The 27,051-nt window shown below is 42.6% G+C and overlaps 1 protein-coding gene across 1 annotated transcript in view; it reads left to right on the top strand.

Moving 5' to 3' along the window:
* LOC136716020 (glutamate receptor ionotropic, delta-1) overlaps positions 1-14,431 on the top strand; it is a 272,217-nt gene extending 257,786 nt beyond the window's left edge. The window contains exons 13-16 of the mRNA XM_066693493.1: positions 964-1,159; positions 3,137-3,303; positions 10,123-10,363; positions 13,674-14,431. Coding sequence (XP_066549590.1) covers positions 964-1,159; positions 3,137-3,303; positions 10,123-10,363; positions 13,674-14,099 — 1,030 coding nt within the window. The 3' untranslated portion in view covers positions 14,100-14,431. The remainder of the gene's footprint in view (positions 1-963; positions 1,160-3,136; positions 3,304-10,122; positions 10,364-13,673) is intronic.
* Positions 14,432-27,051: the final 12,620 nt, after the last annotated feature.

The following is a 27,051-nucleotide window of genomic DNA, read 5'->3' as shown; positions in this document are numbered from 1 at the left end:
TTGGTTAGTTGTAGATTAATACGCCTTGTTTGGGGGTAATGAATATGCATCTTTATCACAATGCAAGTGAGAGTGTTTAAGCTTCTCATCAAACCTACTGGTGATGAATAATGGAAAGACCAAGATTCGATTCAAAGGAAATTAGGTGCTGTTGTGTAGTGGGTCACCTCTGATTTGTGTTAAAAAACAAGTGCAAGAGAGCAGAGCTGCCTTTGTTTGCTATGACCTGACAGTGATTTGTTTTCTTTTAACTGGCAAACACTGTGTACTTTAAAGACACCATTACATTGTTTGTATTTCCCTGAAAAGCCTGACTACACTAAGTGCCGACTCCAGAGCTTTAATGGAAGACAATGCCGGGGTGAGGACGAGCACACGATAAAGCGGCGCTCGTTCACCTCGTTTACAAACCACACTCTGCCTGTGTTACTATACTTAGTTAAGTTTAGCATGATGAAGAAGCTGACAGTAATTTGTTCTTCCATTTGAAAATGCCAAGTCTGCTTTTTTGCTTGGTTTCTCAGCGCTTATCCCCGTGCAGCGTGCTATTATTTATGATGGCGCATTACGCATGTAGCCGGCGACTGCGGCTTGTTCGGCAATTAATCTTTTGCCTTTGCCTACTTATGTTTTAATATAATTTTATGTGGACGGCTTCAACGTGTAACTCTGGAAGCTATTATTGGAGAGCCCGTGTTCGCCTCCCAGTCTTGTTTTTAAAAGCCTGCTTTGCTCCGTTGAATATAAATCACTCACCGTTCTTGTGCATCATTTACCAAAAGGGAGAAACCAAAAAGAGTTTGTGTCTCTTTGACCCTTGAACGTGCTGCTCTGAAACCTGGGCATTTCCAGAGGCACAAGGCCGGTTTCAAGAGCAACACACTGCCCCAACGCACTGCAAGGGCAGGCAAGCTAACGGTCAATCTTCCCTCCTCAACGCGCCCTGTTTGTGCGTCTCCACAGGACCTTCCAGGACCTGGCCAGGCAGATGGAGGTGACGTACGGCACGGTGAAGGACTCGGCAGTGTACGACTACTTCAGAGCCAAGGGCACCAACCCCCTGGAGCAGGACAGCACCTTCGCCGAGCTCTGGAGGACCATCAGCAAGAACAACGGCCAGGACAACTCGGTCACCACGGCCAGCGAAGGCATCCGAAAGGTATGTGTGCGAGGGCCTGGGCTGGGACAGAGCAGGCTGGCTGATCGGTCGGTGCCATTGTTTCTCTCAAATGTTCGCTACTGTGTATATTTCTAGAATGTACATGGTAGTTCTAAAGTTATAAAAAATGATAAACGATAAAAAAGAAACAGGAAAACAGGAGCAAAACAGGAAAAGCTAAAGGGAAAGGGTTCCTTAATGAATCCACTTCCTCACAGCTTCTATCCACTTTCTAATTGTTTTTGAGTGTTGGTGTCCAATGCATAATCTGAATTGCGTTTTAAATCAAATTAAATGTCCGTTGTATGTCCCACAATGCTTCAAACGTCACTTCAATGACATGACCTGACAGCGACGGGCTCTTCCTTTGAAAACCAGATGGAGCGGAGATTAAATGAAGCATGAACATCATTTTCTAAATAAATAATCTGCATATTTGATATTTCCTCAGTTCCCAACACACCCACACACACTGGCGTCTCTGATAGGGATTGGATATCATTTATCACAGCAAACAACAACAACAAAAGTGCAGCACAAGCACAGCAGACATTTTTCCTTTGGTTTTCATGACTGTTATACTTTCTTATACTTTTTTGGTTTTAAATATATTCATTTATTTGAATAACTCCGATATAAATCACATTCCCGTCTTACCTCGGGGCTCAGTCACAGAGAAACCGCGTTGCGCCGTTGCTGAGCCACTGGAGTCGTAATCTGGCACCTCAGTCGTCAGCTTCAAACCTCGTTGCTGTGAAGTTAACCTTGTTTCCCGTCGAAGCAATTTTTAGACACGTCTTGCCAGCCGGAGAGACAGAGAGAGAACAAAGCGCAGGGAAGGCACGTCTTAACGGCAGCCTTCATCACTGCATATTGTTCCAGGAGACAACATTATCACTCAGATGGCCTTCATCATTCATACTTTAAAGTACGACTATCCGAGACGGGCCAAACTTCCCTCAGAGGCGTACTCGTCCCAGACTTGCCAGTTAAAAATAAACACAGTCACAGGGCAGTGTGTTTCCTTTGTGTGTTTGTAGTTAAGTTGTACTGTTTGTCTCTATTTATTTGCATTCTTCACCAGCAGTAAATGAACAGTCTCTTATTAAGTCTGGAGGCCGTTGTCAGTAACACTTTTGCCGGCACCCCCGTCTAACCGCAGCGCCGAGAAAGTGCCCTGATTGCCGGGAGTGAAGTGGAGATTAGACGCCCATGCGCTTGTGGAAAATTGGTCGTGATTGTGAAGGTATCGTCCTTGGGAGCGAATTAAAATAAGCATATCCCCCACGGCATAATTAGGATTTTTTTTTTTGTTAATTTTCTCACGTATTCTTCAAGTGGCTTTTCTATTCCTAAAGGGAAATCACTTCACACTGCCAGGTATTAAAACTGACTAAAGATATAAACATAAATGCGAGATGGCACTTTAATACGGTCATTATACTTCTCACACCGAGTTTCCTACATTGGAAGTGCGTTTAATCAATAACTTGCATGTTGAAGCACAGAGCTTTAACCAGTTATTGAGGTTGCTGTGTTATTATTATTATTATGCTCTCAAATAAAGATTAGTTAAGATTAAAGATAAGGAACAGAAGGAACAAAATACAAACAAACCAAAACTGTTTATCACTGAGTCCAGTAAATAAAACACAATTACTCCAGATTACTTCCACATTCTGCCTCTGGAAGACTTGAAATGAAAAATGAAAGCTTTTAAAAGTACCACTATACGGTCATCTCAGCTGCAAACCCTTAGTTTCATCAGATGGAAGCACGGAATCATGGGAGATGCTTTACTAAACCCTGAACAGCTTTCACACTCACGAGTATCTGCTCGGGATGGGGAAGTGGGGAGTCCAGTGCGTCTCCAAACACGCAGCCGTGACAGAAGACAAACGTATCGGCGGCACGGGAGGGCAGTGGGGGTGGCGCACGGTGCTGGGGTGCCTATCTGAGTTAGCTGTGTGTCCTCAGGCGAAGCAGGGCGGCTATGCGTTCCTGTGGGACATGGCGGTGGTGGAGTATGGTGCGCTGACGGACGACGACTGCTCCGTGACCGTGACGGGGAACAGCGTGAGCAGCAAGGGCTACGGCATCGCCCTGCAGCATGGCAGCCCCTACCGGGACCTCTTCTCTCACAAGTAAGCCTCCGTCCTCCTCCTCCTCGCTCTCCATACCCTCTCACATCTTCTCTATCTCTCTCTCATCCCATTCCACTTTCTTTCTTTCTTTTTTAAATGTATTCCCGTTCCAGTCGCCTCTAAGGTTAAAGCAACACACCGTCTGCTCCTGCCTGAGAGAGTCCACTCTGTTGACTATGGCTATAACAATGTCTGGCAAATGAAGAGGCATATCCAACAGCAAGTGAAAAACAGATCGAGTCCCCTACACCTGACCTGGACCGTTCTTGTTTTTCTGGTTCATCCATTTATACACGTGGGACAGGAGGTCAATCTTTAGGAAAATGTCCCTCAGCCTGATCTGGGCAGACGGTTCTTCTATTTCTATTTACAAATTAAGGAAATGAAAGTGAGTGACATTTACCTCAGAGAGTTTAATAATCAGAAGCTCGTTTTTAATGTTGTGTTGTTTCACATAAACAGAAATGAAAAGTAATCAATAGGGCTTATGGCAGGCAGGAGGATGTAGGGATGATCATCAAAGCTGGGGTCTTCTCAGGGATTTCTGTCACCTGTCAGGGAGCCGAAGATAATTTAACATCCTGGTGTACACAGCCGGTATAAAGGCTCTCGAGATTAACCCGTCCCCTTCTAGACCCGTGTATGAAGGAAATTACTTGTGTTGTATAACGCTGCGTGGGTTTCAATGCAGTTTCTAGCTGCTGGGGAACATTTTCCTTGGCTTAACTGTGACAAATGCCTGGCAATGATCTGAATTAACGTTAGTGTTATATTAACTTTTCAGTGTTTTATATTACTGGAGATTGAGGGGTTAACAGAGGAGTACACATAGAAGGCATTCCAACATGACAGTCATTGTTAATTGATTAATTAATTAATTAACAAGGTGCAAAAAACAATCCACTTAACATGTTTTAATATTTGTTTAAGTGACGCTTAAATCTAATTACTCGGGGATTACCCAGAAGACTTGAAAGCACCGTGAGGGAATGTTTTCCACAGGGGCTTGTATCCTTTCTTGTTTTATCCTATTTTTCCTTGTCTAAAAACCCCCTCCAGAGTTCAGTGGAGCCGAACTAACGTCTCGCTGATGAAGAGTTCAGATCGACTTCTTTTTGGTCTTTTCAGCCACTGTGGCTGACTTTGACAACGCTCCCCTATCAAAAGCCCGGCAAAGAGATCTCAGCTTCATTTGAAATTGTAATTCACAAGGAGTAAATCAAGGCAAAACCCGGCAGCTTTTTCCTTTTCTTAATTTCTTTCTTTAGTTTTTCTCTCTGTGTTTCAGCTAAAGCAGGCATTTTTCCAAGAGAAACTTATGAGACGCTGGCAGCCAACAAGCTTTGGATGTCAGGAGGCTCAAAGCAAGACGAACGCGTCTTAGATATAGCACAGCGAAATGTTTAGTTTTTTCCTTTTCTTTTCTTTTCGTAAGCCAGGCCTGTCATCGTATAGAAGTCTATAATCATGTTCATGCTTTTAAAGATAAATAATAAGCCGACATCAAGTCAATCAATCCATCAAAACCTCATTTAATCAAGGCTGTTATGTATTGGCAATCGTACAGTTAAGCAAAGGATTGATAGCAGAACAACTGAGGGAGAAAAGCAGAGCAAAGAAATAGAGGAACTATCTCTGCTGCTTTGTTTTGTGCTCCTTTTAGTTTTCTTTCTTCTTCTTTTCTTTTTTAAGTTAATTCCGGAAATCTCATCCATCATTAGTTAAACTCGGCTGTGTTTTGTATTATTCCTCGCAAATTGATCCCATTGTGAAGACAACAGATGTGTGAGATTGATTAAAACTTCCGCATAATGAAAAGTAACCAATTAAGACCTTTAAGGAGAATTAACTAAGGATTATTTATTTTTTTAGCATAATTACATTCCCACCCGTCCTCTATTGATTTCTGCTGCATCTAAGGTTGTGCTTTGAATACCTTGTACTGCAGGAAGTAGCCAAGAGATTAGAGTAGAGACACTAGAGGAGGCGACTGGGCGGATTAAATAATATCCCAACACGAGAGAGAGTCTCTCTACTGGTCTTTCGTTGCGTCCTGATCATCTGCCGATACTCTTCTACTAAACACACCGACTCTCAGCTCACCACGCCGGGCTGCGTCTTCCTGTGTCTGTCTGCTCTTCATTTATTTTGTCTGGTTTGTTCGGGTCTCTAAGCAAAGTGAGCTTATAAAGCTACTTGACTTGACTCTGACAATCATATTATGAAAGCCTTACAGCTTGGAGCGACGCAACTTCATGTGCGTACAAACAGGACCACGGAGAGCATTTCCGTGGATATCAGTAGAACACGCCAGAGTGCGGCTCCGTGTGTGAATACCGTGTCTCTCTGCTGGCTTTCAAATGAATGCGGAAGGACATGGTAAATGGTACACATAAAAACATAAGAAAGTGTCCAATGGAGAGGAGGCCATTTGCCCCATCGTGCTCATTTGGTGTCCATTAATAACTAAGTGAACCAAGGATCCTATCCAGTCTGTTTTTGAATGTTCCCACATTGTCTCTTCAGCCACATCGCTGGGGAGTTTGTTCAGATTGTGACGCCTCTCTGTGTGAAGAAGTGTCTCCTGTTTTCTGTCTTGAATGCCTTGAAGCCCAATTTCCATTTGTGTCCCCGAGTGTGTGTGTCCCTGCAGATCTGGATATTGAACATGATATTGAACTGACGACTAACACGTATCATGATTTAAAAAGCTACCTCAGAATCTCACTGTTCAAGATGGCAGCGAGGGTCACCAGCTAAAACTAAACTACAGCGTCGGTGTGGAGTGTTTCTGTCTTCAGGGGCACAATATATCTAAGGTGGCACCCAATTGTGTGTAGCTGAGGGGACATCAGGTTGTGTGAGAGCTGGGCAGAGTGGATCGTTCTCTCACTTGCTGGTCTCCACTTTTTGGGTTATTATGAGCTGTAATTAATGTGTTGCCTGTGAAGCTGGCTGTAAAGGGAAGGAATGAATTTAATTACATCGCTGAAAAAAGTGCTGGTTTGAGGACCAAAAAACACTGGTCAAAATGGTTTAATAGAAGTATGCAAAAAAATATCAAGAGGAAGAAAATGTTGTATAGCGCATACAAAAAGGATGGAGACAAAACTAAATACATAGAATATGTTGAACTGCAAAGAGATCTTAAGAAAGGGATCAGGAAAGCAAAGAGGGAAATAGAAACAAACAAAACTAATGCAAAGAGCTTTTTTCAATACTAGAACAGCAAGAGGTCAATAAAGGAGGAAGTGAAACAGATAAAGGGCAACAATGGAAGTATCTTGGAAAACGAACAAGATGTGGCAAATGTTCTAAATGAGTATTTCACAGAGGTTTTTACAAAAGAAAAAACAGATAACATGCCCCAGGTTAACATCCAGTCCAGTCAAATCCTAAGAGAGATCAGGATAAATGAGGAGGAGGAGCTAAAGCGACTAGCAGAATTAAAAACAAACAAATCACCTGGGCCAGATGGTCTATTTCCAACAGTATTTAAAGAAATGAGGGAAATTATTTATAGGCCGCTAACTCAAATATTCCAAATGACACTTAGAACAGGGGATGTGCCAACTGACTGGAAGACAGCAAATGTCAAACCAATCCACAAGAAAGGGGACAAAACTGAGCCAGGAAATTACAGACCAATCAGTCTCACCTGCATCACCTGTAAAATGTTGGAAAAAATTATTAGACAGAAAATAGAGGAGCATCTTAATGGAAACCATATTCTTGGAGATAGTCAACATGGGTTTAGATGAGGCAGATCATGTCTTACTAATTTAACTGCAGCTGTAGATCACGTGAAAGCATATGATATGATATACTTAGATTTTCAAAAAGCTTCTGATAAGGTTCCACACCAAAGACTGATCCTCAAATTGGAAGCTGTAGACATTCAGGGTAATGTAAGTAGATGGATTATGAACTGGCTGATGTCTAGGAAACAGAGGGTGTCGATTAGAGGAGTCGCTTCTAACTGGAGTGAGGTTGTTAGTGGAGTTCCACAGGGATCAGTATTAGGACCTTTGCTTTTTCTAATCTATATTAATGATCTGAACTCTGGGATAGTTAGCAAACTTGTCACATTTGCAGATGATACTAAAATAGGTGGCTCAGCAGATACAATCTCGGCAGCACAGGTTATTCAAAGGGACTCAGATAATATTCAGTTGACACCTGGCAGATGAAATTCAATGTGGACAAGTGCAAGGTATTACATGCAGGTAACAAAAATGTCCACTATAATTACACTATGGGAGGAATAGAACTAGATGAAGTAACGCATGAGAAAGACCTAGGAGTCTATGTGGACTCCTCACTTTCTCCATCCAAACAATGTGGGGAAGCAATAAAAAAGGCAAACACAATGCTAGGGTATATTGTCAAAAGTGTAGAATTGAGAACAAGGGCAGTGATGTTCAGACTGTACAATGCACTAGTTAGAGCTCATCTGGATACTGTGGACAGTTCTGGGCTCCACACTTCAAGAAAGATATCGCTGCTCTAGAGGCAGTTCAGAGGAGAGCAACCAGACTTATTCCAGGTCTGAAGGGAATGTCCTACTGAGAGACTGAGGAACTGAACCTTTTCACCCTGGAACAGAGGAGACCACGTGGGGACTTGATCCAAGTCTTCAAAATCATGAAAGGCATCGACCACATCAAACCAGAGGAGCTTTTCCAGATCAGCAGGGACACATGCACCCGGGGACACAAATGGAAATTGGGCTTCAAGGCATTCAAGACAGAAAACAGGAGACACTTCTTCACACAGAGAGGCGTCACAATCTGAACAAACTCCCCAGCGATGTGGCTGAAGAGACAATTTGGGATCATTCAAAAACAGACTGGATAGGAACCTTGATCACTTAGTTATTAATGGACACCAAACGAGCACAATGGGGCGAATAGCCTCCTCTCGATTGGAAGCGTTCTTATGTTCCTATGTTTAAAAGTACATGGCTTAAAATTGAATGTTTTGTCTTTGTCATAGTCTCGGGGGGAGTGGGTTAAAAATAAATATAGAACAGAATGAATACAATGTTTAATCCCCGGCTGTAAGGAGCCTGTCATGCTCTCTGATGAATCCTAGGAGGGCAGAGGAGTCCCCACTGTGTAATCTGTCAGGCAAAGTCACCGCACCGGGTGCGGCAAGGTCAGGCACTGGAGCTGAGAGATCATCTCTGCGATTCTGTGCCGCGGCTATCTCCACCGCGCAGCCCCCGTCATGGCTGGAATAAATCTTGCGGCGTGAGCAGTTGCACACAGAGACCGAGGCGTGATTTGCTCTGAGGTGGGGGGGAGACGTCTGGTGACCAATAAACGCATGAAGCGGGGTGTCGTCTCTTCCAGAGGAGAGGATTTATCTTCCTCGTATTGAGCCACTGTGGGTGTAGAGCCACTCTCTCTCTGTTTGTAACACATTTTATTAATTTCATAAATTAGAATAATTACAATATGCTCCTGAAGGCTGCCTCTAATAGTGCAATTTATAAAAAAAAAACTATAATTAAGTAGTTATTAATTTCCTTAATTGTTTGTTTCATTTTAATATTGTTATACAATTAAAAGTAAAAAATATAGAGGAAATTGGTGTTGCAACTGTACCTTTTTAATGAGGTTTAATCAGTTCCATTCACAGACTTTACTCTGCATACCTGCTTATAACTGTGCAAGAAGTTAAATGTTTCTACAAATTCCTCGTCTCGCATGTAAAACCTGCATCTGTCCTGATACAGAGGAGAACGGCAGAGAGAGACGACATCTCACTGTGACGTGTGAGGCTTGACAATAATGCGTGGGCTTTTTAAAGATCTTTGCTCCTGGCAACATTTTGTCTTCATTTTACCAAATAAATTGTTTAAAGATTGAAATCTAACAAGATAAATGCTTTGGATTCAAACATAACTGAGAAAGGAAAGCAACACTTGCACTCGAATGAAAGGCAACCTGTAATGATAATTCTGTCCATATATGTGTGTGAGTATATATTTGTATATGTATGTATGTATGTATGTATGTGCAATTATAGTCAAGAGGTTTCACGATCTTCATTTGATTTTTTGATTCAGCCTGAGTTTCATTTAGACTAATATTTAAATTAAGTTAGATGTATTTATACAGATCTATCTATGAAGTCTGTGGGGTGAAAACCCCATTATTAACATCTTCATGGAGTCCACGGTTTACACAAGGACAGTTTAAAGGACTAAGAGTCACTGAATAACATTGTTTCCAATAAAGGGTGTTAATTAATACTTTCAAATTAAACTATATATTTAATATTTTACGGCAGCACTTAATATCAAATTGATACAGATTGATGTTCATTAACATATAAGTTAATATGAGTGAAGTATCCATAACTGATTAATAAATGTATAATAAGGGATTCATCATATCTTATGAATATATCATTACAATGTTGTAATAATGACTTTTAGATTTGACAAACTGGCTCAGAAGTATGAACAAATGAGCACAAAGATCGTATATGACGTGTTATCACATGTATTTCTAATTTTGTAGACTTTTAGATATGACACTGGCTAATAAAGTATGTGAAGTGAAAGTGTAATAACATTGTAATAGTGTATATACAATGCTTCATGAATCCCAAACACCATCATAATTACAAATGTATTACACATTACAAACATGAATACTGTTAGTAAGGAGCATCTTATATAAAGTGTTAAAAGTGTTATCATAGTTAATTCTAATTGGGAGTTGTCCCCTTGTGTGTGTTGTGGGTGTGTGTTGGGGGCTCGGTGTGTGTTGTATGCTCTGTGCTCACGGTGCTCTGTGCTCCCCGCAGGATCCTGGAGCTGCAGGAGAAGGGCGACCTGGACATCCTGAAGCAGAAGTGGTGGCCGAGGACGGGCCGCTGCGACCTGGACAGCCACGGCAGTGCCCAGCCCGACGGCCGCGCACTCCGGCTGCACAGCTTCGCCGGCGTCTTCTGCATCCTGGCAGCAGGGCTGCTGCTGGCCTGCCTGGTGGCCGGGCTAGAGATGTGGTGGAACGGCAACCGGTGCCGGCAAGAGCAGCCCAAAGAGGTGACAGAGCACAGAGCCAAGAGGACAGAGCGGGGGGAGGACACTGCCACACTCTACTTTAAGGATCCAGCCGCAGACACGTGCCTTGACTTAGTCGAACTCCAGTACACACAGCTATAGGACTGTCCTGGAGGAATCGAGCCCCCTTTGCTTTTGTTTTACTTTTTTATTTTTTATAAATAATAATAAAAAAACAACCAATAAATAAATAAAAAGAACAAAAGAAAGTCACCTTCCGTAGTGAGCAGTGAAGTTTATTTGATTTCATTTTATTATGTTTTGTAAATTTTGTTTTGAGAGTTAATGAGCGTCTATTCTTCTGGAAGACGAACCTCGGCGCTAAACTTCGTCTGGCGGCTCTGTTGGTTCTTGCGGTCGAGCCAGATCTGTAAATATATATATATATAGATGCATACACATAAATATACATGTTAAATTAAATAAATAAGATCAGAAGAATACAGGAAAGCTACAAAAAGGTTTATTCTCTTACATAACAAAGCTCGATGATTTCCCTTCGGGCCATTCGGGTCTCCGCAGTCTAATTCTGTCCGGACTCGGTCCCTGCGAGAGATTTCGGGAACACGATGCATGCCGAAGGAAATGATACCTCCAAATGGATCCGTAAACTAAAGTGTGAGCAGAGAGGATGCTTGCATGGGTCTGTCTGTTCAGCCACCACAGCAATAAGAACCACAAATATGTCAAACCAGTCCATAATCCCTAGTAATTCACTATGTGACGTCTTATTGCGATTATATGTCAATGTGGACACGCTGTACGGATATCTCTCTTTTTATTCATTATCTTTTATGGTCTCGTGCAGGTTACTAAGGATTACAGACTGGCCAGGGTTTCTGGTCCATTGACATATAATGATATTACAACTGCTTCATCGGAAGGGAGGAAGGACATATGGACAGAGAGAGAGAGAGACTGGGATGAAGCAGAAGCTATTGACACAGGTCAGGATAGACCTCCTGAGATATGATGTGTCCTTTGCAAGGGTGTCCTGTCCACACTGACCGGGGGGTTGGGGAGAAACCAATGCGCTGGCCGGAGAAATGCAGATAGCGCCCCTTTACTTTGTTTGGTTTTGTTCCGTTTGTTTGTTTGTTTGTTTGTTTGTTTGTTTTCCTGGTCCTCATCTCCACATTCCCGCGAAAGCATGAAGGGCTGTGCATTCATCCCCGATGTAGCAGGGAGGTGGTCTGAAGCAGCGGACCCCTCTGTTGAACTAGCCAATCGGATTACCCCAAGATAGAATAGATTCACTGGCAGCGTTGGAGAGGTTTGGGTTGACAGAGGAAGAAAAGAGAGCAGCCTTTAATATCTGTACATTTGTGTTCATAAAAGCAAACCGCTCCTTTGTTTGGTTTAGTTTTATTTTTGTTTTTTGCATATTAATTTCCAGTGCTCCCAAGATAGGACAGTTAACAGCCTGTTTGATTGACCCCTACCCTCATAATGTTCGATGTATGTTGGCGCAGTGATATAACTCTCCTCTTTTAAGGAATAACGGCACAGATATTGGATTATAAGTTTGTAAGCAAATGATTGAGGTGTTTACAGACTATAATAAACTCCACTCCCACGTAATTAATTCATGCAGACCACACATCTGTATTAATAATAGCAGCAATGCTGTATTAGTCAGACGAGGACAAACGTAATCGTTAATGCTTCCAATCCAGAGTCATACCAGAAAGATGCTTACATTATATATATTATACATCATATATGTGTGTGTTTATTTATATAAAAACAACATTTGGTATATTCCGAACATCAAGGTCTAGATTGTACATGAAATGTATCTCATTAGAGCAAACGTATGGTTTTACTTAAATGCACAATTGATAAGCAGTCTGAATGGCTATTGAGTGAATGGTGATGTGCTTGATAATGTTTAAGTGTTAGTTTAATGCAAGTCCTCAATTTTTAAATCATCGAGACAGTAAAATTGCAAACTGAAAGACATGGCACAACTATTTCAGGGAGAAGGTGCATTGAAACATTGGGACTTGTCATAGATTGTCCCCAGGGTCAGTATTATCACACACTCACCTCATAAAGAGTTATTTTCAATTATGTAAACCTGTAGAGATGTAGCCCTCGGCTTAATATATCATTTTTATGTATTGATTTATTGATTTATATAATTTGTCTTATGAACATATCCTTTCTTTTTATGTTTGTTTCATTTCCCTCAATTCTATACGACCCCTCGTTAAGCTGTGCCTAAGGCACGCGAACAGTTCAGGGTTTCAGCTGAGTTGAGCGAGAGACGTGCAAACCCTGCGCTGTCCCTGAGGCGTTGATGTCCTCACCTCCCTCGTGCCCTCGGCCCCTCTCTCTGTGTGGGACAGGATGCCTGGGTTGGCCTGTATCCCTGCACTATAGTGTCGACACCGCAGATTACCAGCTGTTATCCCTGCAGCGCCTTCTTGTGGCTGGAGGAGAAAGCCAAAGCAGCCCTGGTTACAAAGCACCTCTGAGCACCGGACGTGCCGAGCGCCGGGTGTCAGTCTGTTGTAGTCGATGTTCTGCCATAAGGCCTCCTTCCCCGGCTCAAGAATGCGCTGCAGCCAGTGACCCGTCTGGCACCAGACCATGCTCTGCCAGTGCAGTCCCCCTGGAACGGGCCCACGTGGAACTGGCTAGGGGTTTGCAAACGAATCCACCCGAATTGAATGAGTCAGGGGCATGCAGGCTGGTTCAAAAGTCACTTTCACAGCAAAGAGGGTTAAAGAAATCTAAAGTAATCCGTGGCACAGCTAAATGCAACCTGCCAATCGGCCGACCGCAGCGGGAGATGGCACTGCGGTCGACCCCTCAAGGCTGGTTGGACGTGGATGTCGTGACCTGAGTGTTTGCAATCGGCAGATCCAGTGCCACGAACACCAAGATCTTAGTCTTGTTCAAACCATTCGAGATGCTTCTTATTTTTGCAGACACATAGCTTAACAAGATGCTGTGCAGACGACCTCGGCGCCTCTGAGCGTTGGTGCTGTGGGGACTAAACTCAGAGCTGGTCTGGACTCCCTGACAGCACGGGGTCCTTGATTACAGCTCTGCTCTCCATTTGCACAGACTGGTCAGCAAAGAGACTTTTGAAACGCCCTTTCAGATATGCAAAATTAGAAAAACAAACAAACAAACAAATAAAACAGTGTTCCAAAATCTGAATTACATAACAAAATTAATGCTCAGATCTTCACAGACCTCGTTGAAAAGCCGGTCTCAGCCTCTCTGTCCCTCCCTCTCCCTCTCCCTCTCTCTCTCTGTCTGTCTCTCTCTCGCTCTGTAGGACAAGGAAGTGAATCTGGAGCAGGTACACCGGCGTATGAACAGTCTTATGGACGAGGACATGGCCCACAAGCAGATTCCCACCCCGTCTATCGAGATCTCTGCGCTGGACATCGGCAGCATGCAGCCCAGCCAGCCGCTGGAGCCTGCCCGGGACTACCAGGGCACGGGGCTGTCTGTGAGCACCTTCCTGCCGGAGCAGGGACATGGGGCGGGCCGGACGCTAACACAGGGCCCTGGCAGCACTCTGCCCCTGCCCCTCAGCAGCTCCTCCACCATCCCCTCCATTCAGTGCAAACACAGGTCACCCAACGGGGGACTCTTCCGTCAGAGTCCCGTCAAGACGCCCATGCCAATGTCTTACCAGTCAGTGCCCGGAGGACCCATCCCAGAAGCCATTGAGCCCAGCCACGGGACTTCTATCTGAGCCCCTCATCGAGAGAAAGAGGAGGAGGAGAAACACATCCACGAAAAAAGGAAACAAAAATAACAAAAAAAAATATCGAAACACAAAAAGAGAAAGAGAGATTTTTAATACAAGTTTAAAAAACAGAGAAAAAAAGAGAACCTAGAGTTTTTCTTGTACATATTTGTAAATACTGAAAGAATGAAGTGAGGTAAAAGTGTATTTTGAATATTCTCAATTTTTGGAAGTTGAGTTTAAAAAAACAAAAAGAGATAAAAAAAATACAAAAAACGACTGTATGAATGGCTTTGTAAATTTTGTTCTATATGAATAAAGACGCGAATTCCTTGTGATTGTTTTCTAAGTGCCAAGTTGAGAGTTGCCTCCCTGGGATTAGGAAACCAAGACTACTGAGCTGAATTATGGACACAGTTAATGTGTGGAGCTGATTCTGGCATGGAAACATAATTACTGCAGTTACTATTGGATCCATTTCCAAACCCGATGAAAAGCAAAGTCTTTTAATAAAAGGTTTCTCTTTGATAACCTAGGTTTACGATGGCTTTCCTTCCAAGGTGGCTGAACGCACACATACTGCTGTTATTGTGGCACATGTTTAGGACCCAGATATCAGTTACTGCTTGTCTTGAATGAGAGCAGTTTCATTCTGTTCTGGTACCTGGATCACGAGAAGGAAAATAAATACAACTTCTTTTTTTTTGATGTTTCGTTATTTCAGCGTACTTCGCGGTGACCACGTGTTGCTGCGGTGTTTTCTCATTCCCGGGGTGGGAGTTCGGAGGGTGATGCGTTGTGTGAATTCATTAAATCAAAGGACCACAGATACCTTGAGGGGGGATGAAAAACAGACCGGAGTTTAGCGGTTCCCCTTTAATTCTACTTGTGGGTTCAGTTCTCTGTTCTCCGGGACCGGCCCCTGGCTTATTTGATCTTAGCAGCTGTTTTAAAACATGCCTCGCTCTTCCTTCTGTACATGCTTCAGTGTGTGACTGGAATTAAAGTGACACAGTATAAAGGCTTTAATGTACTGTACTGGGTGTATCAGAAAGCGGGGCGATAGTACTGCGGATGACCTGTTCTATACATGTCAGTCTAGTAAGATCCAGGTTAGTGCGGGTATTGGATCAGCACGGGTTCATGGGCTGCAAACTGGATCAGCAGTGAACATGCAAGGGTTAATAGACTAGACTGTGGGTAAGTCACGGTCACTGTGGTCAGACGATTATGATTTTGGAACTCCAATCTTTATATTTGTAATGATATGAAGAACAACTCAACCCAGATCAGTGATTAAATAAAGTTCAGTCCACACAGAGAATAGCAATCACACAAGCTGACACACAGAGGAGACACCTGCTTGGTTGTGCAGCCCAGAGTTCAGATGGTTTAGACTAGACTCCCCCATCGTCAGATCTGCGGTGGTCAGCCCTGGACCGGCCCAGTCTGTCCCCTTGGTTTTAATCAAATGGAGACTAATGTTTAATAAACCCTAAGAAAGTTTGTCTCAAAGTGGGACATTAAATCTTAAAGGGCTTCGTATTTAATTTATTTTCATTTTAATCTTTAATAAAGAATATAGTTTATAATGTTGAGGATGGTGCCATAAATAATTCAGAAGGTAACCCTTAATGTGTCACATTATATATATATATATATATAAGCATAACCGTCAAGGCATTAAAAACTTTATAATGGGTGAGCATTTTGTGTATGTGTTTTTGGTTGTGAATATTTTGAGGAATGTATTTATAGATATATATTTATTTATTTGGTCTTCTGAAACTCCTGTTGCACATATTATTTAAAAGAAGTCCTTGAGCAACACACAACAGTAAGTTATTAATGCATTATAAATGTCATTAAAATATAATATGTCAAAATGAAAGGAAAACAACACAGAAAACATTAATTTAAACTAGCTCGTGGATGTTGAAAACAAGGTTATACATAAATAACATGTAGTTAAAAATGTGCTAATAAGCATGACTAAATGCAATTTGTCCACAGTTACTGAGACTATCAGCGATGGCAAGTTATTAACCATCCTCTCTAATTGCCACGTGTTTCTGAGTGGAATATATTATTAGCACTGGGTGATTACCCACAGGAGAGACATGCAGTGTCAGACAATTTGCAATTTCCAACCTCCTAAGTTTCTGAGATAATGATTCTTTAAACAGCAGTGTTACTAGATACCTAGAGGAGGGTAATTCCACGGTTCACGTTATTAATAAGAATCAGGCCATTAAACATCATATCTTGAAACAAAATGGACGACACTGGGAATATTTGAACTGCTCTGTCCACCCACTACATCACTCTCCGAGACTGTGGTCGGCTGGAGATGCTTCTTCTCTGTCATGGTCCTGATTGTCCTTCCCTTTACTTTGAAATCTGCTTATTTTGTGCCAGCTGACATCTCTCACGCTAAACTATATCCTTACCTGATCTGTTTACAATCATTAAACAATTGCTGACAATTAGAAAGGTCCAATTAAGTTGTTATGGTTTAATTAGGTTTCGAATCATCTAGTTTAGAGCTCACAAGACCAGGACTGAGAACCGGTAGCCAGAAAAGAAAACTCCTTGGCCGTCTGCCGAGGAACCGGATGAAATGCTTTTCTGCAATCTGGTATTGTCTCCTGAAGGCAAGAACACCATAAAAAAAATAAGAACATAAGACAGTGTCCAATCGAGAGGAGGCCATTCGCCCCATCTCCCTCGTTTGGTGTCCATTAATAACTAAGTGATCCGAGGATCCTATCCAGTCTGTTTTTGAATGTTCCCAAATTGTCTCTTCAGCCACATCGCTGGGGAGTTTGTTCAGATTGTGACGCCTCTCTGTGTGAAGAAGTGTCTCCTGTTTTCTGTCTTGAATGCCTTGAAGCCCAATTTCCATTTGTGTCCCCGGGTGCATGTGTCCCTACTGATCTGGAAAAGCTCCTCTGGTTTGATGTGGTCGATGCCTTTCATGATTTTGAAGACTTGGATCAAGTCCCCACGTAGTCTCCTCTGTTCCAGGGTGAAAAGGTTCAGTTCCTCAGTCTCTCAGTAGGACATTCCCTTCGGACCTGGAATGAGTCTGGTTGCTCTCCTCTGAACTGCCTCTAGAGCAGCGATATCTTTCTTGAAGTGTGGAGCCCAGAACTGTCCACAGTATCCAGATGAGCTCTAACTAGTGCATTGTACAGTCTGAACATCACTGCCCTTGTTCTCAATTCTACACTTTTGACAATATACCCCAGCATTGTGTTTGCCTTTTTTATTGCTTCCCCACATTGTTTGGATGGAGAAAGTGAGGAGTCCACATAGACTCCTAGGTCTTTCTCATGCGTTACTTCATCTAGTTCTATTCCTCCCATAGTGTAATTATAGTGGACATTTTTGTTACCTGCGTGTAATACCTTCTACTTGTCCACATTGAATTTCATCTGCCAGGTGTCGGCCCACAACTGAATATTATCTGAGTCCCTTTGAATAACCTGTGCTGCCGAGATTGTATCTGCTGAGCCACCTATTTTAGTATCATCTGCAAATGTGACAAGTTTGCTAACTATCCCTGAGTCCAGATCATTAATATAGATTAGAAAAAGCACAGGCCCTAATACTGATCCCTGTGGAACTCCACTAACAACCTCACTCCAGTTAGAAGCGACTCCTCTAATCGACACCCTCTGTTTCCTAGACATCAGCCAGTTCATAATCCATCTACTTACATTACCCTGAATGTCTACAGCTTCCAATTTGAGGATCAGTCTTTGGTGGGGAACCTTATCAAAAGCTTTTTGACAATCTAAGTATATCATATCATATGCTTTCACATGATCTATAGCTGCACTTGCATGTTCAAAAAACTCCAATAAATTAGTAAGACATGATCTGCCTCATCTAAACCCATGTTGACTATCTCCAAGAATATGGTTTCCATTAAGATGCTCCTCTATTTTCTGTCTAATAATTTTTTCCAACATTTTACAGGTGATGCAGGTGAGACTGATTGGTCTGTAATTTCCTGGCTCAGTTTTGTCCCCTTTCTTGTGGATTGGTTTGACATTTGCTGTCTTCCAGTCAGTTGGCACATCCCCTGTTCTAAGTGTCATTTGGAATATTTGAGTTAGCGGCCTATAAATAATTTCCCTAATTTCTTTAAGTACTGTTGGAAATATCCCATCTGGCCCAGGTGATTTGTTTGTTTTTAATTCTGCTAGTCGCTTTAGCTCCTCCTCCTCATTTATCCTGATCTCTCTTAGGATTTGACTGGACTGATTGTCAACCTGTGGCATGTTATCTGTTTTTTCTTTTGTAAAAACCTCTGTGAAATACTCATTTAGAACATTTGCCACATCTTGTTCGTTTTCCAAGATACTTCCATTGTTGCCCTTTATCTGTTTCATTTCCTCCTTTATTGACCTCTTGCTGTTCTAGTATTGAAAAAAGCTCTTTGCATTAGTTTTGTTTCTTTCTATTTCCCTCTTTGCTTTCCTGATCCCTTTCTTAAGATCTCTTTGCAGCTCAACATATTCTATGTATTTTGTTTTGTCTCCATCCCTTTTGTATGCGCTATACAACATTTTCTTCCTCTTGATATTTTTTTGCATACTTCTATTAAACCATTTTGGCCAGTGTTTTTTGGTCCTCAATTTGCTACATTTTGGTACAAATTGCTCCTGAGCCTTAAGTAGTATATTCTTAAAATATATCCATCCATTTTCAACTGACTCTGTATCCAGTGTGCTCCAGTCTACCTCTTGCCGCCTCATACCTTCAAGGTTTGCTTTTCTGAAATTGTAGACCATAGTTTTAGACTTGGTCCTTGTTTTTTTAAAGAATGCCTCAAAGCTAACCATATTGTGATCACAGTTTGCCATTGGATTTCTAACTAGTGTCCCTCTGACTCTGTCGTGGTAATTTGAAAAGATCAAGTCAATGCATGCGCTCTCTCTGGTTGCTTCCCTGACAAATTGAGTTAGAAAGCTGTCATTTACCATCTCAACCATTTCTATTTCTGCTTCTGTAGTCCCAACCGGGCTTTCCCAGTCTATGTTTGGGAGTTGCCCATTATAACTTTATAACAGCCACATCCTTGCTACATGCAGTCCTGATTACATTGTACAACAGTATGGAGTAGTGTTCAGGGCTCTAGACTCTGGAGTGGAGGGTTATGGGCTCAATCCCAGGTGGGGGACATTGCTGTTGTACCCTTGAGCAAGGTGCTTTACCTAGATTTCTCCAGTAGATGCCCAGCTATGTAAATGGATAAAATGTGAAAATAATGTGATATAGTGTAACAATTGTAAGTCACCCTGGATAAGGGTGTCTGCTATGAAATTGAGTAGTAATTGTCCAATGCAACATCTTTCTGAATTGGGTGGTCTGTAACACACTCCTACCACTAATCCTCCGGATCTTTTATTCAAACGTTTATGATTGAAGGCGGGCACAGCAAACATCCCTGCCCTGAAGATTGCATCAGGGCCACCTGCAACGCACAGAAGATTTGACCTGGTTTCTAAATTAGAGCCACACAACAAATTAAACGACAACGGTGACAAATTCAGAGACAAAACAAAAAAGTATAATATGCAAATGAATGCCAAATTCACAGAATATACAACAAATTCATAGGACTTTTGTGTTGCTTGCCCACCTGTTTTAAGATTTTAGATATTTAGATTTATATAAAGTTTTCTCTTACTTTACCTGCTTGACCTTTGTGTACCAAATTTCCATGTCCAGCAAGGTGTGGATGCTGTGCCTACACACCTGCGCAGCCCTGGAGCTCCGAGCTGATTGGCTCTCTCAGGTCTACTGTGCCCAATTAGTTCTCATCTGTCACTCACATAAATAATGGCAAAGGAAAAGCTTTTTTTAATAGAAGAGCTTAATAACCTGAGACCCGATAATTCCACTAATGAATCAAGCTGGCCGATGAGATGAAGTTTAGGAACGATTATCAATTAAAATAAAACTTGGCTTTAATGGATTTCTCAAGGAAATAACTCATATCTGTTTGCAGATTTGATGGCCCGTGGTAAATTGCTTTGGTTTCCTCTCAAAGCCTGTGAGCATCGTGAGGCAGGAGGGCCAACGGGCAGGCTGCCTTCGGATCGCAGTAATCGCATTCCCTCGCTTCCTCATTGTGCGGAGAGAAAATTGATATGAATTGCTCTGCTGTCATTTGTTATTTTTATGTGCCATGTTGGACACAGATTGTTGAATGGTTTGATGTGGCTGAAACCAGTGATGCTAATCCTCATACCATGCTTCAGACCCCCTCAGTGAGTCTTTAGGCCGAAGCGGTACCCCCTCCTACTGACACTATACAACAATGCCTCTAGTCTTCTTGTCCACTATGTGCTGACCACTTACAGTCATTATCTCATCACTGGATGGACGATTGCCTGGTTGACCATCACCATTAATGTGTGGTACATTTTTCAGGGACAGCTCAAAGAGATTTTTGTTGCTACTTTATTTTACCTTTTAAATGAGATCTCATATTATTATTATTATTTTTATTATTTTACATACTGGCCAGTAGGTTTATCTGTATATTTGCTTTGAGCAACTGAAATTAAATGTGATGAACCTTTTGTGAAAAGTGAGTTTTAATAATAGGAAAAAGAAAGTAATGAAATAAGATTTGATTTATTTAATGATATTGTCTCTTACATAAAGCAACCTACAGAAAATATATTGTATTGGTCTTCCTTGGGGTGGATGAGGTTTATTTCTGTTGATCGAGCCTACCAGTCTCCTTAGGACCCAGACCTAGACCAGTACCTCACCTTGCAGCCTTAAAGCAGTGGTGGGTTACACTGGACATCGAGAATGACAGATCACCCCAGAGCCTGTAATACTTCCACGTCTGACAGGGAAAAAACTAATAAACAAAACAAACAAACACAAGAAGCTACAAAGACGTCAAAAGAGATGAGTGGTCCTCCTGTGCCTCTCCACTGTCTTGCCTTTGTAATATTTAAAATTAAAAGTTTCTCTTCCCCAGCAGCTCGCTATTGCTGAAGCACTTCTCACACATTGTTCTGTTTCCAATAACAATAATCCAGCGGGTCAGAGGTGCACACCCAGTCCGTACTGGACCAATAAAAACAAAATAACACAATCCATCCAGGGGCAGGATTGAGAGCAGGTGTCAGGTCTCTCTTGTATTCAGCAACTACAAACAAAATGGACAGGCTATCTGCGGGCATAGAGAGAGAGAGAGCTCTACAAACGGCACATCCCCTGTTGGATGGGGCATTAATGTATGGATACAAATAAATAATACATGTGAGAGGCAGAATGGCGCTTGTCTTTCCCAAGTGCAAACAACAGGAAATCTGCCTAACAAATAGTTCAGTTATCCGTGGCGATGTGACCGTAGGCGGGATGAGAGACGCAAAGACATTTCTGCAGAAAGACGGGCCTTTGTGTCACATCCACGAAGCGGACACAGCCGCGCCACCGTCTTCACCGGCTTGCTAAAGCTGTCTGAGCCCTGAAAGATGGGGCTGAAACGGGAAACTTAAACCACTGTGCTCGAATGATACTGGCGTAGAGGAGGACAGGTTTAAAAGAAATCTAAGGACTGCTTCAACACTTGGCTCTCATAAGCACCATAAATAGCATCCACACGGCCATAAAGGAACAATTGCTGCCCGCTGGGAAGCTTTCAGCAACATGGCAGAGATCAGAAAAGCCCGCTCCGGTTATCCTCTGTGCTTCGCTTCGTTAAAGCCCGCTCGTGGTTCTTAAGCGCCAGCATTGACTTCCTGCTACGGCGGACCACTGGTAATATTGACCGCATGTGCTGGGCCCTCTCCCACAGCTGACCTTGTGCGCTGTAGTGCTAAATCCCCCGGCGTTTTTCTTTACAAGCTCGGTGAAAATGAGCTTTAGCAGTAATTGAAACTAAGTTCTCTTTATCCGTTTAATGACTAAATTAACTTTATTCGATCATCCCCAGCCCATCTTTTCCTTTAAGCTGCGCTGGTTTTGCACCTCTCGCTGCCACTCAAAGCTCGTTCCTCTAAAACCCCCAGGATTACAGTGCGCTTCCCAGGGAATTGTTTTCCTCCAGTGTCCTTCACTGGGTGCACAGGATGGCGAAGGCTATGGTATTGGCAGTGGGATATACCACAGGTATGCTGTACAAGAGGTACCTAGATGTTTCCCTGTTTGAAATGCAAAGTATGAAGTCCCCTTGGTCTCAGTGCATATAGAGTGGAAGCTAGCTTGGCTACATGAAAACATTGTGGGATTAGAGACTCCTAACATCAGAGACTCTTATGTGGAGACCCATGTAAAAGGCATTATGCAAAAGTGAAGATTTTGTTTCCTGTTGACTACCCAATCAGAATGTAAATTTCATTAAGCAACGGAAAAGACACAAACAAGATTATCATTGACTTCACAGAGACACACACACACAAACCAATAAACACAAAATGCCAGCTACACTGACGATGCTCTCTGTGAGAAGGGACTCCGGCACTTAGACTAGCTGCCATGTGACAAATTAATGAGAGAGAGCGCCGTGTGACAGCTAAAATTAAAACAATATTCGGTCCTAATACAATCCATGCATGCTGTGGTGGTGACATGCACGGTGGTGACACTGACAGGAATGACAAAAAGACACGGGTGCAGCGTTTGTCTTCCTCTTGCTTTTTGATCATGCACAGCAACGAGCAAACTGGCCGCTTCGGAGTGAAACACACGTCGGGTCAGCGCCGGAGCGCCGGGCAGTGTCTCTGCACATGTGACTCTTATTGCAGGTCACACAGTGTCCTTACCTGACCTCCTGCACCGCGCCGCCCTCGAGCTGCATCCGAACAAACAGCGCAGACTATCTGTCCATCAACAGGCCCTGCCAGACGTTGGCTCCTATCCAATGCCAACAACAACAACAAAACGTTCCCTGTAATTAGGGCCCACCAACAGCAGATGTTTCTGGGATTAGACCTCCTTCAATAAACACGGCGTGCCTTTGAGTGGAGAGGAATTAGGAGGATGTCACACAGCGAAGAATACATGACAACTGAAACAGGGAATTCAAGTTTCAAGGCTAGTATGGCTTTAAATTAAAAACATACTACTGTAACTAATAATAATCATTACACAATATGACATGGAGTATGGAATAGTGTGGCACCATAAAAATGGGGCAGCCATTGATGTAGGTCACAAGATTTTCATTTCTTGTACTGAAAGTAGTAACATTGTAATGACATGAATATGTATTAAACTGACTTTATGAACCCAAGCGCAAAGCAAGCTTTCTTGACAAGGAAAACACACACACAATACTATGAATCTCCATTCATCTCCCTCCCATGTCCTTGTATTTAAACACATATGCAGCATTTCAAACATGACAGTTAAATTGTATTTTTACAACGCAAACTTTTGACTTTCCATCCCCCTTCAAGAAATACAAGCAAAAGAAGAAAGAAAGTAAACACGGGTATCCTGTGCACACGTACAATAAAAACATTGTTGACCTGCATGTGACTCAAATACTCTTTGCTGACAAGTGGAAGAAGGATGCTGAAATATTTACCTGCAGGGAGAAGAAAACTAAAAGCTCAGATAGTTCCTTGTTCTGGTGCTGAAACATCTAACGAGCCACTCTCCTCACCTCCCTAACCTGGGGCACAGCGAATCAAATGCACCTGGGTTACTCCGTTGTTCAGATGTCACGTCTAATTACGGCACAACTGAACAAGTCATCCATATCTGAGACATGTCTCCTCCGTGCGCGTGTGTGTGTGTTTTATCTTCTTGCCGGCGTGTTTCTGTTTATTAGAGTGATGCACGTTGGTGCTGGACAGCGGTGGCAGGTGCTGGAATACGCTGTAAATCTGTGTCCTGATGCTATTCATTATTGGCTGACACAGCAAGTTCTTTATTTAATATTTGACTCAGGTACGGGAGCCAAGTCCTCTCCTTGCGCTGCCAATTAACAGGAGTGAGCTGTAACATCAGGGGGAGAGGGATGTCAGCTGTCCGCGCTGCTTAGGATCAGCCGTGAAGTGTCTCGACAGCGCATTTTAAAGTGGCCTGTCACTGAGACTTAAACGAGAAAAAACCTCTGAGTTTCATCTCTGACTTTCACTCGGGAACTTAACTTCGAAAGCACGTCTTGAAAACGCGTGGTCCTCAGCGTGGGGAGGAGGGCGAGCGGAGGGAGCAGTCACACACAGTTTGTCATGTTTCTGAGAGGCACACACAAGTGGACAGCCCTGACACTTTACTATCCGTCACACAGGTCTACCGTGATCAGGATGTGGTTTTACTGGGCTTTCAACATGTCCTCACTACTACAGTCAGCATGTACCGTGCTATTCCCGTGGTCCTGTGCTGGAAAACACAGTGGAGGTGTGTTGAAAACATAGGAAACCTTTTCATAACCACTGTAAAACCACAGTAAAACATAAGTGAACATGGTAAACATCTCTCACACTTCCACACTCATGAGTAGATAGAAAGTCTTAGAAAAAGGTTTGGTCCTCCTTCATTTGAACTACGATCATTTATCAACTAACTAACTCCCATCTCCAACCGGCTCACAGCGCACGTATGTAGATTAACAGCGCTGCCCAATAACCCGCGTTACGCTTGTTTCAGGCACATTTACAGGTGTCTTTAGTGTGCAGTGTGTGTGCTGTAATTGTCTGAGATTACACATTAAAGCTTTTATATTCCACGGACCGCAGTCAGCTCTGTTTAACAGAAACCCCAATAAAGCGAGGGTCCCAGCGGAGGAGAACTCTGGGTACTCTCTACGAACGCGCGCCTCCTGTATAAAGCAGCAGCAACAGCAGCACCGCCGAACCGCATCAATCATATAATTTTTTAAGGGATTCTCTACACAATTATAATTAATTTGTTGCCTCACGCTATCCTCCTCGGAGTTCAGGAGCTCAAAGTCGGGTAGGAATACTAATTACTCCGCTGCGCCGAGGCCGTCTGTGGGTCCTTACGTCTCAAGCTGAGCTCTCTGGGCCGGCAACGGTCAACAACTGAGCTTCACAACAGAACCTGGAAATATTTAGCTAAATTAAAATAAATTCAATTAAAATAAATGTAAAATTGTAATTAATACATACATTCCCATCTAGAAGAACCCTGCCCTGCGCCCTCCGCACACTGGATAGAGCACTTATTGAAAAGGCATGGATGGCGTTAAATATATATATAAAAATTAAATTAAATTAAATTAAATTACCTTGCCAGGAAACGGTTTAAGCAACTGTTTGGCCAGATTAAGTGAGTCTGGTGATTAGTAAAGGGGGTTAATTAACACAGCTGAGGCCAGAGAGAGAGATCTCAGGACTGTCTCCCTGTAGATGTTTTCCCAACAGGGAAGAAAACCACAGTCCTGTAATTTAAGCTCATGATTCTCGCTTCTCACCACATTTCACAGGACCTGTTTGCTCTCTATGTGTATATATATATAGTTTTTGACATGCAGGTGTTCTCTGGCAGCGACCCAAAGCTTTGAATACGTTTATCATCTTTCTGTGTCTCAGACAAAGCACATTGATGAGCACCAACAACATGAGAGGGTCGATGAAACAGAAGGGAAAATAAATATACAACAATATTTAAAATATTGAATGTGAGCGATCTATCCTGCTGCTTGAATCTTTCAGACCCGGCTTGTTTTATTAAAAAGACAAATAATTGAATGACTGCATCACTATAATGTGAGCGCTTTTATGTGAATAGCCTTGAACAGTGCTGCCCGACTCTGACAAACACGAACAGTCAGAGACACATGGGCGCTTACAAAGATGGGATTTAGTGAAAACTGCAAATTTAGACAAAAAAGTCTAACAGGAGAAAAGAGTAAGAAACTTCCTGGCCTCTTCCCAGGCAGACACTCGGGTTTATCAACTGGAACATTGCGTTTCGTCCTCTTTCTTCCCCCCCCTCTCCTTTTCTTCTCTCTCTACAGGAGGTTTAATTTCATAGCTTTCTTTTATTCAGTCTGTGGCCTGTAACAGCGGCACTCACACAGAGTATCGTTGAAAGAACGACGAGACAAAAGGTGAAAGTGTTGCTTCGTCCTGGAGGAATCTGCGGCAAAGGAGTCACAGGCGGCTTCCCTGATTATTCCCCTTAAGATAGAAGAAGGAAGTGAAGAAGGAGGAGGAGGAGCAGAATGAGATAAAGGAGAAGAAGAAGATGAAATAGCACAATCGATATGTTTTAATTGAGCGAGATATAAAGCTCCTGGAATAAAACGGCCGAGATTCAGAGATTGTTTGACCAGGCTCTTAACAATCATCATACAACTCCGTGTGCTGGCACACTGTGTATTTAGGGCCTGAAAGTTTCAATTACTTTTCATGCCTTCCTCTTTCTTCTTTTGTTGGATCATTCAAGCCTCTGGTGAGAGATTCTTGCTCTGATATCTCTGAAAAGGCTTACCGAAGATAATGCGCTCCTGCGTTCAAGGCTGTGGATCTCAAATGCAGGCTGAGAAACTGCCTCTGGGCAGAAATTCAGATACATTTTACATATCGATTGATGGACAAACATTACCTTAATATGGAAACATGTCTGTGAGTTGTAAACCCTGCTGTTTGTAATGGCAATGGCATTGATGAAGCCCTGATGATTTTTTATGTATCCATTTGTTGTCAGCCTCTATGGAGAGGGGTGGGATGGGAGTTCATGGTGGACCCCAGAGATGCCAATAGCATGCATAACAAATCACATTTTCAGGAGGAATAATCTCTTGGCCTCTCTTGGGCTCACACTGCCAGCAGAAAAACCTAGGAAACACATGGACTCCTTTCTCCATCCAAAACAATGTGGGGAAGTAATAAAAAAGGCAAACACAATGTTAGGGTATATTGTCAAAAGTGTAGAATTGAGAACAAGGGCAGTGATGTTCAGACTGTACAATGCACTAGTTAGAGCTCATCTGGATACTGTGGAC

Source organism: Amia ocellicauda, chromosome 20 (genome assembly GCF_036373705.1).
Source record: "Amia ocellicauda isolate fAmiCal2 chromosome 20, fAmiCal2.hap1, whole genome shotgun sequence".
In the NCBI taxonomy this organism is placed as follows: Eukaryota; Metazoa; Chordata; class Actinopteri; order Amiiformes; family Amiidae; genus Amia; species Amia ocellicauda.
The sequence above is the reverse complement of the archived record's forward strand: the minus strand, read 5'-3'. Positions and strand labels throughout refer to the sequence as shown.